At 39.5% G+C, this 15,094-nt stretch overlaps 1 protein-coding gene across 1 annotated transcript; it reads left to right on the top strand.

The window, feature by feature from the left end:
* The first annotated feature begins 6,102 nt into the window (after positions 1–6,102).
* Positions 6,103–11,928, top strand: LOC120736784 (cytochrome P450 3A40-like). Its single transcript, XM_040037075.1, has 13 exons — positions 6,103–6,274; positions 6,428–6,521; positions 6,724–6,776; positions 7,019–7,118; positions 8,095–8,211; positions 8,619–8,704; positions 8,797–8,939; positions 9,060–9,184; positions 9,690–9,774; positions 10,328–10,488; positions 10,590–10,816; positions 11,354–11,516; positions 11,607–11,928. The coding sequence occupies exons 1-13, from the start codon at positions 6,138–6,140 to the stop codon at positions 11,679–11,681; spliced, it is 1,566 nt and encodes a 521-aa protein (XP_039893009.1). The 5' UTR covers positions 6,103–6,137; the 3' UTR covers positions 11,682–11,928.
* The last annotated feature ends 3,166 nt before the right edge of the window (positions 11,929–15,094 follow it).

The following is a 15,094-nucleotide window of genomic DNA, read 5'->3' as shown; positions in this document are numbered from 1 at the left end:
TGATAGATTGTCATTCACCAAATAACCAATTTTGGCGTACTGGGATCCAGAGGGGACGTTGCGAATTTTAATGCCTGAAGGCAACTTGTTGAAAATGGAGGGAAGTGCCAGTCATGCTAAAAGGGGGCTTTAATTTAAAAAAACAATCAAAAAAAACAAACAAAAAAACTGAAATCCAACTAGTGAAAACTAATTATTAGTTTAGCCCGAACCCTATCTTCCGCGTTGTTTAAGCGTGCCATTTTAATGGCGACAATCACCTTGTCAAGGATCAAGGACCCGAATTCATTTTGATTTATGTTCCCTGAATGAGGGGTAAACCCCTCCTTTAGCCTTACCAGTCGTAAGATGTGAAATATAAGGACTGAATTTTCTATTATAGCGTCTGATCCTGGATGTAAGTAGAACGCCAGAATCGGGGACGGGGTTGTCAGGTAAGAGAGACGGAACAGTGAGAAGTAAGAGTTTTAGTTGTCTTGTGTTTGCCTGTGGGTGGAGAACGTCATGTCTGACCTGGTTGCAAAGTGGAAGGCAAATAGTAGGATTTACGGTAAGGAGATGGGATTGGGATGGGATGCCCCAATAGATTGTTGTGTCGCGGTCTTGTATACAAGCTAATGTGAGAGGCCTGTAGAGCTGGGGGAAAACAAGGGAGATGCTGGGCCCTATAACCTGTTCTGAGATGTTCGGCTAAGTGGGCTATGGGACGAGGTAGGAGCGAAGTTGAGTGTCGGGAAAGTGCGGAGATGATAGGAATAAAAACACAAACAGTCACTTTCTGAAAACGAATAACAGTTATTCAGGGGGATCGTGTGTACATAAGCGAGCTGGGCTGGAAACCTAAATTGTGGAGAATCGAGAGGGCCAGCCAGGCAGTAGCGCCGTGTGAAGGCGCGGGTGGGAAGAGGAAAGAGGGCGTGCAAGATAAGGAAGGGGGCGGGGAGCAAAAAATGCAGAAAGAAAAAGGGAAAAGAGACAAAAAGAAAAGGTAACAGAAGCAAGATGTAAATGCAACAATAACAGTACAGACTAAAACGACAGCTAATGCGAGGTGCTCGATAGCCGTCCGCTTCTACAGACAGACGCGCTTTAAATGTATGGAGCGTGCGACTAACCAAGAACACACCCGCCTCTGCATATAAGCACGCTTCAGATGTGCTAATGAGACAGCTCTATTTTCAGGCCTTTGCAAAGGGGCCCAAACAGTGTTCTAAACACAAACCAACAAGGAGCTTAGACGAGACAAACATTGCCGTTTAAGCGGTTTTAGGCTAAATGCACTGTTTTATGTATTTATTGAAAAACAGTTGGAAATAGGGAGAATCGCACGCCATGAAAAAAAGAAAGAAAACAAAAAAACCCGCGATTGCTTTGTTTACGTTGAAACCATGGGTGAAATGACCCGAATGCCTCCAATGGAATTACCTATAAATGAGCGGGTTAAATGGTAATTTAAGGCTAAAAAGGTGGATTGCAGCTCACTTTGTGTGTCTGTGACGCTAACTAAATATGCACCAGTGAAGAGGAAAAGGAAATGAAACGAAAGCTTCTTACATAAGTTTATGGCATCATTCCTGCAATGGAGCCTTGATCTAAAAAAATATCATCGCTAAGCAAAAGAGTCTGTGAAAGTCTGTCTTGAGACTGTCAGGGCCATGAAATAAGCTGCTGGCAGTGAACACACATCTCCCTGATGCATGTAGTTTATTATTGGTGGCAGTGGCGGTCGTAACCTATTTAGCGCCCTGGGCGAACACTCCCTCTGCCCCCCCTCAGAATAAAGTATTCTGATTATGATTCTGATTGTTTCAGGATGACCTGCCATTATCCAATGACACATCTGCTTACCTGTATCTTTTGCTCGTTTCTCCTCCTCTTCTTTTCTCATTTTTATAAACTGAGCACCTGATGGCTTTGAACTTTTCTTGTCCATCTTCCATTGGTTTTAATTTTGCACTCCAGTATGAACACCCATCCCCCAACACAAGGATCACCACAACATAACCTAACAGACCTACACCTTAGTTCACAGATTCGATTTGTCTAGGGTTTATTTCTGGGATTTCACACAACCCAGGATTCAAATCGTGAATACATAATGGGCTTGGATTTACAGCATTATGATTGAAATATGCTCTATTTGGAAGCAGCCGGCCCCCTCCCCTTTCGACGGGTTGTGTGTGAGACTTTAAATCATCAAACTGTAAATTATAAATTTTAAATTGTTATTGATCCCTTTACCCCTGGTCCTAAAGTGTATATTTATTTTCTTACTCTTCCTATATATATTGTTTGTTTACTTGCACTGCTGTAAATGGAGCCTCGTCTTTCTAGATACTGTACTGTATGTAGCGGAGATGACAATAAAGTTTATTTTGACTTCAGCAGCAAGCAGACGCACTCTCGCGCTCACTTTTCGCGTATAGAATTTCGAAAAAACATCGGTGTAAATTATAAGTCTGTATCATAATGTCTGGTGTTTTCGTGTTTGTTGGTTTGTTTTTATTTTGTTTTATTTTGCGAGTTGGTTATTAGATGCTGCTCCAGCCAGCCAGAGAATCCCCCGCCGCCCCGCCCTCTCCTCCCTGAGCCGCAAGCAGCAGGCGCGGCTCGCAAACGGAGGGCACCCTTACTCCCAGCAAATGGGCGATAGAAAACCGATCGGTGCCTATGCCATTCCCAATATGCGCTGGCATGATGTTGAATTTTATTTTATTTTTTTGCCGATGCCCGTGATGCCGCCCCGGGCAACCGCCCGTGTCGCCCGTATCAAAAACCGCTACTGATTGGTGGTATCTGTCTCCACCTAGCGTCAACAGCTGCCAACCAGCTTCTACTGATAATTTGTTTTAAACGTTGACAGCTGTCCACTGCTGATTATATCAAAAAGAAATCTTACAATATGTCCTCAAATCCAAACACTTGAATTATAAATTTATACTTGATGTACTGACTTTTTATTTTATTTATTTATTTATTTTTTACCAAATTCCAGAACAAAATCCTAAACCTGAACTTCAGTGCTTCTGTTTTTAACAGGACTTTATAAATTTATAAGTCCATGAGTACAAGAGTTGTATCTTCTCTTGTAACTTGCAAGACTACGAATAAGCACGTTTCCCGTAATGTAGTACTATTGTTTTAGATCTTGAATAAGTCCTCTGCTTCCAGACAGGAGGAGTCATTAGTTATATTAATGGAGTAAAATCAATCATAAACATTTAATTAATTTATCCAAACAATCAAACAGTCATGCAACATAAACAGAGTCACATATATAACTAACGGCAATAGCCGAAGTCACTTTTTTGAGATTTTCAATTAATGAAGTTCCCTAATCTAAAATTATAACTTGCAAATGAAGTGAAAATGTCACTCAAGTGAAAATTGTATGTGATCTATTTTCTACTCTGACAAATTAAATGTACAAAAATAATGATGATGGTGATAATTTGAAGGCATAAAAGGATAAAAAACAAAATGAACTTAGAGTTATCTTTGGTAATTTAATTTCTATACCTTAAACTTGGCGGCGTGAATACAGCACAATAATTGAGTTGGCTGATGTAGTTGTCTGAAAACCACCTGAAGCTATGAAGTATAAAGGTGAGCTCAAGAACTGTATAAAGTATTCTTGGATGTGTTTGGGTGCGTGTGTTTGCATTATAAAGTTTGCTTTTTAAGACCCATTGGTAACACACTTTTGTATTACACAATCAGTCATCGGTGCCAATAGTATCTAGGGGAAGAGCCAGCAGGTGACCTGATTATCACAACCTTTTAAGGAAATATTGCAGTAGATTGTAACTAAATAAACTGTGACCTAGAAAGCATTTGTCCTTAAATGGAGCTACTAACACCAGGTTGATTTACCCGCCCCAATGAGAATTTATCAGCAGTAAAGGTGAGACAGTGAGCATAGACACATGGCATACATGGCATAGAGCCTGCAGATGCTACATGAGGGGTTAAAGTGTAACTGACAATAATATAAGAAGATAATCTGGAGTGGTTGCTCCTGTGTTTATATCAGTGTGCAGGACAGTGAAATAGCAAAACAGCAGGAAGATTCTGCCATTTTTCACCTTTTTAATTGGTGTAGCACAAAACAGCGGTAACCACAGTGTCTCTGCAGCGCAGGGAACACTGCTGGTTTTCATTCTAGCCATCCAGTCATCCAGTCATTCTCCAGCCCTCACCTTCAGGTGTGAGCAAACCTTTAATGACATTATTCTTTGCACGTTGTCACCAGAAGCATTTTTTAGTCTGTTTTAATGTGTCCACCTAAGGGTCCAAAGTAATTGAGCATGATTTATAAAGTGGTGGGAAAATCAATTTCACAGTTGTAGACAAAAAGGAAACCATAAAGTTCACCAATACTGCTCCATGAAACTGAATTTATTCTCAAAAATCTAAGTAAGCAGAATGCTAACTGGAAGACTGGAGGAAACGTTTTCTGTGTCAGACCCAGCTTAAGCCTTTCATCAGTCATCACAGAAAAATAAAGAAACAGTACTCATAAAGTTTATTGATGCTATTAAAAGGAAAAATTCCCTCAGTGTGGAGTGTCTAACATAACCTAATATTTATACAGGTACAGGTGTTTTCTAGTCAATTCTTTAGTCTCTGAACAGAGACACACCAAAGAGTCACAAGATAAATTTGAATCCTGTCTTTGAGATCTTTTGATTGTATTCTTAAATGCAAGAAAATCCTAACAATAATACTAAACCTTCCACCTATCAAACTTTCTTCTACTTGGCTGTGCCTCAAAGCCGAGAGTTGAACAGCAGGTGGGTGGAGCTGCTGTTTCTGAAATAACTCTATTAGGCGTTGTTGGGTTTCACATATATTGACTTGATTATTTGAAACTGTTAAATATAAGCATCCACCAGTAAAAGAGAAAGAATAGACTGTAACAGGAAGAACAGTGCTGCTTCCTAGAATTGGGAATGCTGGCATATTAATCCAGCTAACTCTTCAGCTGCCTGTACTGAAGGAATGACTGTGAGCGCATTTCCACAAACAACCTTTATTTGTCACATACACAATTATGCAGAGTACAACATGTAGTGAAATTCGGCTGTGTCTGAAGAAGTCGAACTTCAGACATAGGAGTGCCATTCCAGGCACAAAGGTGCGAGAAAAGGAAATAAAATTAATGATCTTTTTTGATTTGTGAAAATAAACCTCACAAATAATATTACAGAGAAGAATTTGCCTGAAATCTGATTTTCATACAACTGAAAATAAATTGAAACCTTTATACTCAAATGATGTATGTGTGTGTAATTGTATTTTAAATTCTAATTACATTTACCCAGTTTAAATCTAATCAAATAAGACAAAAAGTACTAATAAACCCAGTGTTACATAGGTCGTGCATTTACTAAGCAGTTACCCTTGGCACACTGATGCATGTGACCAATATCACTAACATTACATCAGCGTTTTTAATCTCCTTGCTCTTCCTCTGTTATTGTGGGAAAGGTTACACAAAAGTGCTGAGCATGCGCAGATGTAACAGTTTCCACACAAACGTCATTAAAAAAAGAGGATCGGATAACAAGACTTTTATGTCAAAAGTCAGTCACGGACCAACTAAATCACGTAGCAGCCGTGGAAGGTGGAAAAATAACTATTATGGGGATAATGAAGAACTTCAGATTCTAGCAGCTTTATAACCGTGAAGAAATATTAAAATGATTAAAAAAGAAAGCTAATTTACAGAGCAAGGAGAGCGGCTCGTTTCACACTCACGGCACAAATAACACCGATAACCACACCTTTGTGTTCAAGTTTACCTTCTATAACCCAACAAGATGAAAAACGATCAGAATGCGTTTAATAAGAACAATAGCAAAGCAAAGAAAGAAGAAAAAACGAAATAAAGAAATTAAACATTTTAGCTTAGTTTTATTTTGCTTGATTTTCTGGAGAAGAGCCATATGTTGCAGGCAGTGGTGTTCAGTGTGAAGGCTAAAGTGTCTTTTCTTCTCATTCAGTTGTTGCGCAAATACAGTAAGAATGCGAAGAAAAAAAGGTTTAAAAGCTTCTGACCCGCCTCTGACCCTTTATGGAGCTTATTACATAATCACATTTCTGTCTCATAGACTCCTCCCACCACACAGAGGCAGATGCTTTTAAAAACACAGATTTTCCAGCCTTCTTCCTCATCTGTAGCTTTTTGTCGGAAAGAAGTCGCAATGTTTTTCACGCTGTTTTCAGCAACCACCTGGACTTTGCTGGTCCTGCTTTTCACGCTGATATTACTGTGAGTATTCCTCGACTACTGTTTTGCAAGACAATCGAGCCCTTATCTTATGTCGCGGTCAAACCACCCGTACGTGGAGTTTTGTTTCTCCTGTATTCCCTTTGTTTTAATGTCCAACTGACGATTTCAGATTTTCTCTGTTTTGTGACACAGGTACGGATTATGGCCATATCGGTTCTTCAAAAAGCTGGGGATACCTGGACCGAGGCCCCTGCCTTATATTGGAACGATGCTGGGCATAAGAAAGGTACGCACAGAAACCAAACTCACCTTAGAGACTGGGATATGAGGAGCTGACTGATTTGATCTTGAAGAAGTGAGAAGGACATATTTAATGTCCTTATCAATCGTCACTATCACTGACCTGCCTGAGCTTTCTGTGTGTTTTTGAATACACATGTCCTACTCAGTGGCTTATTGACTCTAAAAAAACATTTTCCTTCTTGCAGGGATTTCCTGGTTTTGATCTAGAGTGTCATGCCAAGTATGGTGACGTCTGGGGGTGAGTATTTACTTCATCAACCAGGAAGTTCACTCATGTGAGCCATGCAATCCCCCCCCCCCCCCCCCCCCCCCACACACACACACACACAAACACACAAAATAAATAAATATACAAAAATTCTGAATTCATTCATGTCATTAATGCTGTGGCCTAAAGCAACTAAAAAACAAAACAAGAAAATGCCTTAAACAATTAGCCATGAATTGTGTTATTGTAAACGGCTGTTTTCTTTTTTGCAGGTTGTACGATGGACGAACGCCGTTGTTAATGGTGGCCGACCCTGAGATTGTTAAAACCGTGATGGTGAAGGAGTGCTACTCTGTGTTCACCAACCGCAGGGTAAGAAGCTCCTCTTTCTATTTCATGAAACCTTTGGACGTCCTGCCACTCTCCATAGAACGTAAAATGTTAGCAAAACATAGGTACAAATACTTTTTCACTTTTTTACATTAACTAAATTGCTAGCAGTGATTTCCAAAGCAACTTGGGAAATGCTGTAGTTTATAGTGTCAGGCTGATGTGTTTAGGAAAACAACAGCAGCACTACAGGGAAAGACTGTTACCACATGAAATGTAAATGAAGTAATATTAAAATCCAAGAGGCTGGACTTGCAGTAGTTCTCTGTGCTTTACACAAAGAGTTACACTTTTATTACTCAAGGGTTACATCAGCCAACACAGCAGCTGAAGAACATGAAGCAAACCAGGAAACACACTTCACTGTTTCACATAAAAACTAGAGAACAAAAACAGATGTTTAAGATCTATCTCACTATGTATAACAGAATCAAAGGTAATTTTATGAAGGTTTTATGTATTTAAACCAATTCAAATCATCACATTATTGTTTCTGGGACTGCTTCCTGTACAGCTGAGTTTAAACAGAGTTGGTGAATATATAAATTATCAGCATTGTACTAGTGAGTGGTGTACTTTGAAGCAGTTTTCTGACATGTTATTTAATCAATAATCATTAAGAAGTGGTAGTAGTTAAGATATTTTTAACAAAAAACAAAACATATTTCCCCGCATCTATATTATCAAACAAACCTGGATAAATATGACGGGTTACTGATTACATTTTACTCGAACCTCTTTGCACTGTAGTACTTATTTATGGTGATGTTGGTATTTGTTGTTTGTTTACTTTGTACTGTTGCATGTACCCATGTGTGTCGATCTATCCAAAGATTGTTCTATATGAACACTCAACATAGAGCCAACACAGAGAAAATACCAATTACATTACATTATATGTGCAAACTGATGAGGTAGATGTAAGCAAACATTGAGAGTTATTATTTCCTTTTCACAGGATACTGGTGTTTTCACTGGACCTATGGAAGACTCTGTCATAGTAGTCAAAGACGAAAGGTGGAAAAGAATTCGGAACACCGTGTCCCCATGCTTCACCAGTGGAAGACTGAAACAGGTTGATATATCTAAGTTCATTAACCACTTATATCCCAAAAAGTTTATTTTTCAATGGGTGAAAGGTGATGAAACATTTCCCCCACTGAAAACGCTACGTCCAGACGAACAGAATCAACTTTTCTGGATTTCATTACCTGGATGATTGAGTATGAGTCAAGACATAACCACTAATGTGATTAAACTATATAAAAAGTATTAAAAAAGCCAGCAGTTCCCAGAGATGTTCTTATTTTTTTCACAGACATTGTTAAAGTTTGTAAAATAGAGAAAACGAGTTTACAAAAAATTTACCAACATCATCAGTGTGTTTTGATCTGTTTTCTTTCTACATATCTGACAGACATTTAACATCTACAGAATATTAATAACATAATTTTCTTATTTTGTCTCCATTATATAAAAAAGGTTTTTCCCCTCGTTGCTCGCTATGCAGAACGACTTGTTGCAAAACTTGAGGAAATGAATTTGGATGAACCCATCACTGTCAAACAGTATGTTGTTAATCAGAAATATGCAAACATATTAAATTGTTCATCCTAAAATAAATAATGCACTGATCACTTGTCTTTTCCAACTCTAATAGGTTTGTGGCTCCTTACAGTTTAGACACTGTGACCAGTGCTTCTTTCAGTGTGGAGACAGACTCCATAAACAATCAGAATGATCCAGTTAATGTTCAAGCGCAGAAGCTCCTTAAATTAAAAATGTGGCTTTTGTTATTCATAAGTATGTCCTTCTTTTGACTTTTAAAAACTCATTCAATGTTTTGTTTTCAGAAAGCAAACTCAATAGTATCTGCAGGATGTCAAATTTTGCTTACCGGTATTTGGTCTGGTCTCCTTTCAGTGGCAGTTCCGTTTGGTAGACGTCTGGCAAAGTTCCTGAACATGGAACTCATACCCAGGGACAGTGTTGACTTTTTCTATAACCTCCTCAAGAAATTTAAAAACCAGCATCATGAAGACAAATCTGTAAGTATTAAATTTATAAAGGAACATCAACATTGTTGTGTCCATACACGTCATGTTGTCTTTTTGATGTCTCTATCTTGATTATTTTAAAGCCAGAAGCAGCTTTTGGGATACTGCATGTTCACTGGCAACCTGTCATTCACATAGTAGAGCATGCTTTATCCTCCTTTACAACTCTATTGGGGACCATAATTTAAAAAGTAAACCTATTGTTGATTGAAAAGGACATGAAACTAGTCACAGAGGCCATCAGCTCATCAGAAATGTTTACAGACATGAGAGACAAAGCTAGATGTATAGGTTTTCCACATACATCTAGCTTTGAAACCACAGGACTCGCTCCCTGTAAGCTACGGGAAAATAATTTAGGGCAAACCCTGAAATCATTTGCCATCTTTTATATACAGTCTATGCACACCGCAAACATTATTGATAATTTTCTTCTGCTGTTGACTCTCAATCATCCACATGTGAGCACATTTGAATATTGCCTTTTCTGATGCAGGCTCGAGCAGACTTCCTGCAGGTGTTGATCCAGAGTGAGATCCCAGAAAAGACGTATAAGAACGATGAAGAACAGCCAAGTAAAGGTATGTGTTTACCACAGAAGTAAGCTGAAAGAAGCTAGATTTTACCACTGCCTTAATCTAATTGTCAAACTTCAGTTCACAGTCCACTTTGACCCCCAGGTTTGTGACAGCTGGTTTAACACACTTGGCCAAGGTATCTAAATACACATTGGGGGTCTCAGTGGGGGTACCAAAAACCATGACCTCAGTCTTTTTATCATTGAATTTTAAAAAGTTAAGAGACGTCCAAGCCTTAATGTCATCAAAACACTGAAGTTATGGCTGTGTGGAGTATGTGCCTTCTTTCTTTAGAGGGACATAGATCTAACAGTCATCAGCATAAAAGTGGAACGCAATGCCGTGCTTTCTCAGTATAGAACCAAGAGGAAGCAGATATAAAGAGAAGAGGAGGGGGCCTAGAACTGAGCCCTGTAGGACCCCCCCCACACACACACACACACACACACACGAGGACCCGAGGTTGATGGAGCTTGACCACCCACAGGGGCAAGAAAGTTATAAGTATTAGATACTGATTTCTCTTAAGTAAGATCATGAAATGTTCTTTCCATAGGTTTGACTGAACATGAGATCCTTTCCCAGGCCTTGGTCTTCATCTTTGGAGGCTACGAGACCACCAGTACCACTCTAACTAACATCCTTTATAATCTGGCCACCAACCCTGATGTGTTGCAGACCTTACACAAAGAAATTGATGCTAAGCTGAAGAAAGATGTACAGTAATTCATCACATAATTTTTTGCCATTCTCGATTCAATGGTGGACACCATTTGCATATTTTGTTTTTATGTTTGCCTTCTTTATATTTTGTCTAGGCACCCATTTCATATGAAGAGCTGACCGGTCTACAGTACCTGGACCAAGTTATACTTGAATCAATGCGACTGATTCCCACTGCCCCTCGAATTGACAGGGTTTGCAAAAAAACTGTGCAAGTGAATGGACTCACCATCCCTGAAGGAACCACAATTGGGATTCCTGCGTGGGTGTTGCACAAAGACCCACGCTACTGGGACTCACCTGAGCTTTTCAGACCAGAGAGGTAAATGTACGTGTAGGTGTGTCATCACAAGGTTATGAAGAACCTGGTCATCCTGTAATTAGTGAAACCTGGGACATTATGCTTTGCTTTATCTTTGGTAGATCAATGAGGTGCCATATGTAGGTCCCTTCACTGATGTTCTCAGCGGTTCAATTGAGAGACAGCCAGATACGCATCCCAAAACCTCTGCAGTGTTGTCTGCAGCTGTTTTGAGTCATTATTATTCTGGAAGCTGGCTGGTTCCCTGAGACTGAGAGTGCTGCACTGTGGGACTGGTTTTCTTCAATGCTTTTTATCTAGTGTAGCTTCCACCTAAGTACTGATTTGATCATAGGTTTTTCCCTGCTGTAAGGGGACTGGCCAATGGGTCCCTAATCCCCGAACAAAGCTTTAGAAGTAATAGAATACTTTTGCCCTGACCTATGCCCTCGTACTCTTTACGTTGTAGGTCTACAGACTGCCTAAAAATCATGGCTCAATACAAAAATAATTATTTCACTTTACATATCTACAAGTTTGTTTGATCTGTATCTGCAGGTTCAGTAAAGACAACATGGAGGAGGTGAACCCATACGCGTACATGCCATTTGGACTCGGCCCTCGTAACTGCGTTGGGATGCGCTACGCCCTCCTCGTCATGAAGATGGTTATTGTCTGTCTCTTGCAGAAGTACACTTTGGAAACATGCAAAGAGACAATGGTGAGAGCAGCAAACCTCCAAATTCAGACTGTCATGGTACTCTGCTGTCCTGTCACTGATGTTACATCCATTTCTTTTCTTTTTTTTTAGATTCCACTTCGGTTTGACTGGAAGTTTCAGCCAGTTCAGCCTGTAAAACTCAAGTTTGTTCCCAGAAATAAGTAGTCTAAGAGGGAACATCTCCATCCAAATCTGATCAAACATGTTATTTTATGATTTTGCTTTAATGTGAGGGAACTGCTGCCAGGATGACATTGACCATGTAATTTCTTTTTTCAGCTGCTTTGTGATAAATCAAATGTATTTTAATTCATTTTTTATTGTGTTGAATGTTTAATCTGAGTTTTCTTAAATGTACACAAATAATAATGACGGTGATCATTTGAAGAAATAAAGTGGCATAAAAACAAAATGAAGTTAGAGTTATCTTTTGTAATTTATTTTTTATACCTTAAACTTGGCGGCGTGAATACAGCACAATAATTGAGTTGACTGATGTTGTTGTCTGAAAACCACCTGAAGCTATGAAGTATACAGGTGAGCTCAACATTGTGGTGTTCTTGGATGTGTTTGGGTGCGTGTGTGTTTGCATTATAAAGTTTCCTTTGTAAGACCCATCAGATACACACTTTTTATAAAAGATGTATTACACAATCAGTCATCGGTGCCAATAGTATCTAGGGGAAGAGCCAGCAGGTGACCTGATTATCACAACCTTTTAAGGAAATATTGCAGTAGATTGTAACTAAATAAACTGTGACCTTGAAAGCATCTACTTTTAAATGGAGCCACTGACACCAGGTTGATTTACCCACCCCAATGAGAATTTATCAGCAGCAAAGGTGAGACAGTGAGCATAAACACTTTCATCTTGTGTGCATACATGGCATAGAGTCTGCAGATGCTACATGAGGGGTTAAAGTGTAACTGCCAATAATATAAGAAGATAATCTGGAGTGGTTGCTCCTGTGTTTTCCACCTTTTCAATTGGTGTAGTGTGGAGGTATGTAATAACGACAGGAGAGGTCTCAGTGTCTCACTGCAACTTTATTAACTCACTCTCAGAACTTCACATACAGTAAGCAACAAAATTTCCACCCCAGCACTTCCCTTCAACTTGGGTGTGAGTGGAGCCACCTGGTGGTCCGCCACAGTAGCACAAACCCCCCCTAACCACAGTGTCTCTGCAGCACAGGGAACCCTGCTAGTTTTCATTCTAGGCATCCAGTCTGAAAAGCTCAAGCCCTCACCCTCAGGTGTGAGGTAACCTTTCATGACATCATTCTTTGCACGTTGTCACCAGAAGCATTTTTAAGTCTGTCTTAATGTGTCCACCTAAAGTAATTGAGCAGGATTTATGAAGTGGTGGGAAAATGTTCTAGAAAACATCAATATCACAGTTGTAGACAAAAAGGAAACCATAAAGTTCACCAATACTCCTCCACAAAACTGAATTTATCCTCAAAAATCCAAGTAAGCAGAATGCTAACTGGAAGACTGGAGGAAACTTCTTCTCTGTCAGACCCAGCTCAAGCCTTTCATCAGTCATCACAGAAAAATAAAGAAACAGTACTCATAAAGTTTACTGATGCTATTAAATTAAAATGCCCTCAGTGTGGAGTGTCTAACATAGCCTAATATTTATACCGGTACAGGTGGTTTCTAGTTAATTCTTTAGTCTCCAAATAGAGACGGACGATCTGATATCCTCGTGTTGGCGTTGTTCCCACATCATCATAATTAATGTTGTTCCAGGTTCAACATTGTGACGTCATTCCTTTGCGATTTCAAAATACCCGCCTTCGAGTATTTCGAAATACAAGTGAAGAAGCGAGAAACCGCCGCCTGTCCGCCGAATTTGAAGTCAATTCACCTGTCCGCCGAATTTGAAGTCAATTTAGGATACTTTTCTTTAATAAACGGTAAGCATTATACATATGTTCCTCACTTGGCTTGCTGTTTGTTTGCTAGTGATAGGCTACTTGACGACAGCATAAGCTAACCAGTGTTCTCTAGGCCAGCATTCGTGGCCCGGTGTTCTAGAATGTGACACAATTACATTCATATTGAAACATATGTGATAATTTTCTTTCTTTGTAGCATTTTTAAGATATGTGTTAGAACAGTCATTATGCTGTTTGGATTAGGAACCAATCATTTTTGCCAAATAGTTAACACAAACTTAGAACAACAATGAACAATTTTCAAGATTCTGATTTACAGAACAAACAAAAGTCACAAAAGGTTTCATTATTTAAGAGACAAGATCAAGTTTTTCACACAGGAATGAAATGACAGAATCCAGTGCAGCGGGGCCAAAGGTGTGTGTCAGCAAACTGAAGGTTGAGGAATCAGTCAGCTCATGTTTAAGGTTGTGTTGGATTTTGAGAAGAGTCTGTCTGTTATTACAAAGTAAGATTAACAATGTTACACCAATAACCCAAATACGGGGAAATGACAAATAATACCAAAAAAGATACAACTTTCATATTGTTTTACTAACTTACTTTGTCATATCAGCACTTGAATGGTCGATGCCTTTACAGACCATGTCTGTTGTGACATCGCAGGCCAATCTTCCGGCAAACCCGAGGGCTAGCTCCCCAGCCTCCTCTTCACTCAGAACACTAAACACTGTTACTTTAGTTTTGGCCTTCTTAGGCCTGTCAAGAATCATTGCGGGCAGTTTGGCTTTACGGCCCTAAAAAAGAAAAAGTGCAAACACCAAAAGAGCAGAGAGAGACACACACACACACACACACACACACACACACACACACACACACACACACACACAAACAAAGTTAAATGCTTTTGTTTACATGGTGTAATTGTGTATATGTTGCAGCAAATGCACAATTTCCAGCCACATTGTCACTTCATTGATACGAGTAACCCGGATTTATTTCAGGTGACATCAAAATCACGAAATGTATACCTACCCCAATCAAACCTCTGAAAACATGAACTGACATGTTCTCTGCGTTGATTCTGCGGTTGATCTCGTCTTCTGTTATTGTGTAGGTTTTCTTTTTTGAGCTTGGTACAGATAAGCGACCATGCACTCTGTAAACTGTACTAGTTCCTTCTGAATCAGTTTGGAATTCTGTATCTGCATCGATCCTGTAAACATCAGCAGCAGCAGCATTATCTGTACTCAGACTTGTGCCGTATACTTCTGTTTCTTTTTCTTTGTCTTCAGTCTGTGTACCTTCATCTCTTTCAGTCTGTGTACCTTCATCTCTGACTGTCAGTCTTCCTATCTCACTGTTACTTGTCGGTTTGCTGCAGATGTCCTCTCCCTTAGGAACTTTTCCTTTGTCATTCGCTGCCTGATGCTTTCCCTGATGACATTCTTCACTGGCTACTTCTATTGCTCCTCCTGTATAGCCACCTACTATGCTGCACAACTCCTTTCCCTCTGCTGTGCTGCACTGTGCTGTTACATAAAGAAGAATGATATAAACAGCACTATATCAATTTAATTGTGAAGAGAAATCCCCACAATACGACACAGTTATGTCTAAAATAGTTTTGTGTAAAAACTGGATCTTGAAACGTCCACTTTAATAACACAG

Source organism: Simochromis diagramma, unplaced genomic scaffold (assembly GCF_900408965.1).
Source record: "Simochromis diagramma unplaced genomic scaffold, fSimDia1.1 OVJJ01000330.1, whole genome shotgun sequence".
In the NCBI taxonomy this organism is placed as follows: domain Eukaryota; kingdom Metazoa; phylum Chordata; class Actinopteri; order Cichliformes; family Cichlidae; genus Simochromis; species Simochromis diagramma.
This window is presented reverse-complemented; position numbering and strand designations above follow the sequence as displayed.

Coding starts and splice junctions, on each gene's coding strand:
- LOC120736784 (XM_040037075.1), top strand. CDS start 6,138: ATGCTTTTAAAAACACAGATTTTCCAGCCTTCTTCCTCATCTGTAGCT. Junction 8,212..8,618: donor CCAGTGGAAGACTGAAACAG/GTTGATATATCT, acceptor TATATAAAAAAG/GTTTTTCCCCTCGTTGCTCG. Junction 10,489..10,589: donor ATGCTAAGCTGAAGAAAGAT/GTACAGTAATTC, acceptor TATTTTGTCTAG/GCACCCATTTCATATGAAGA.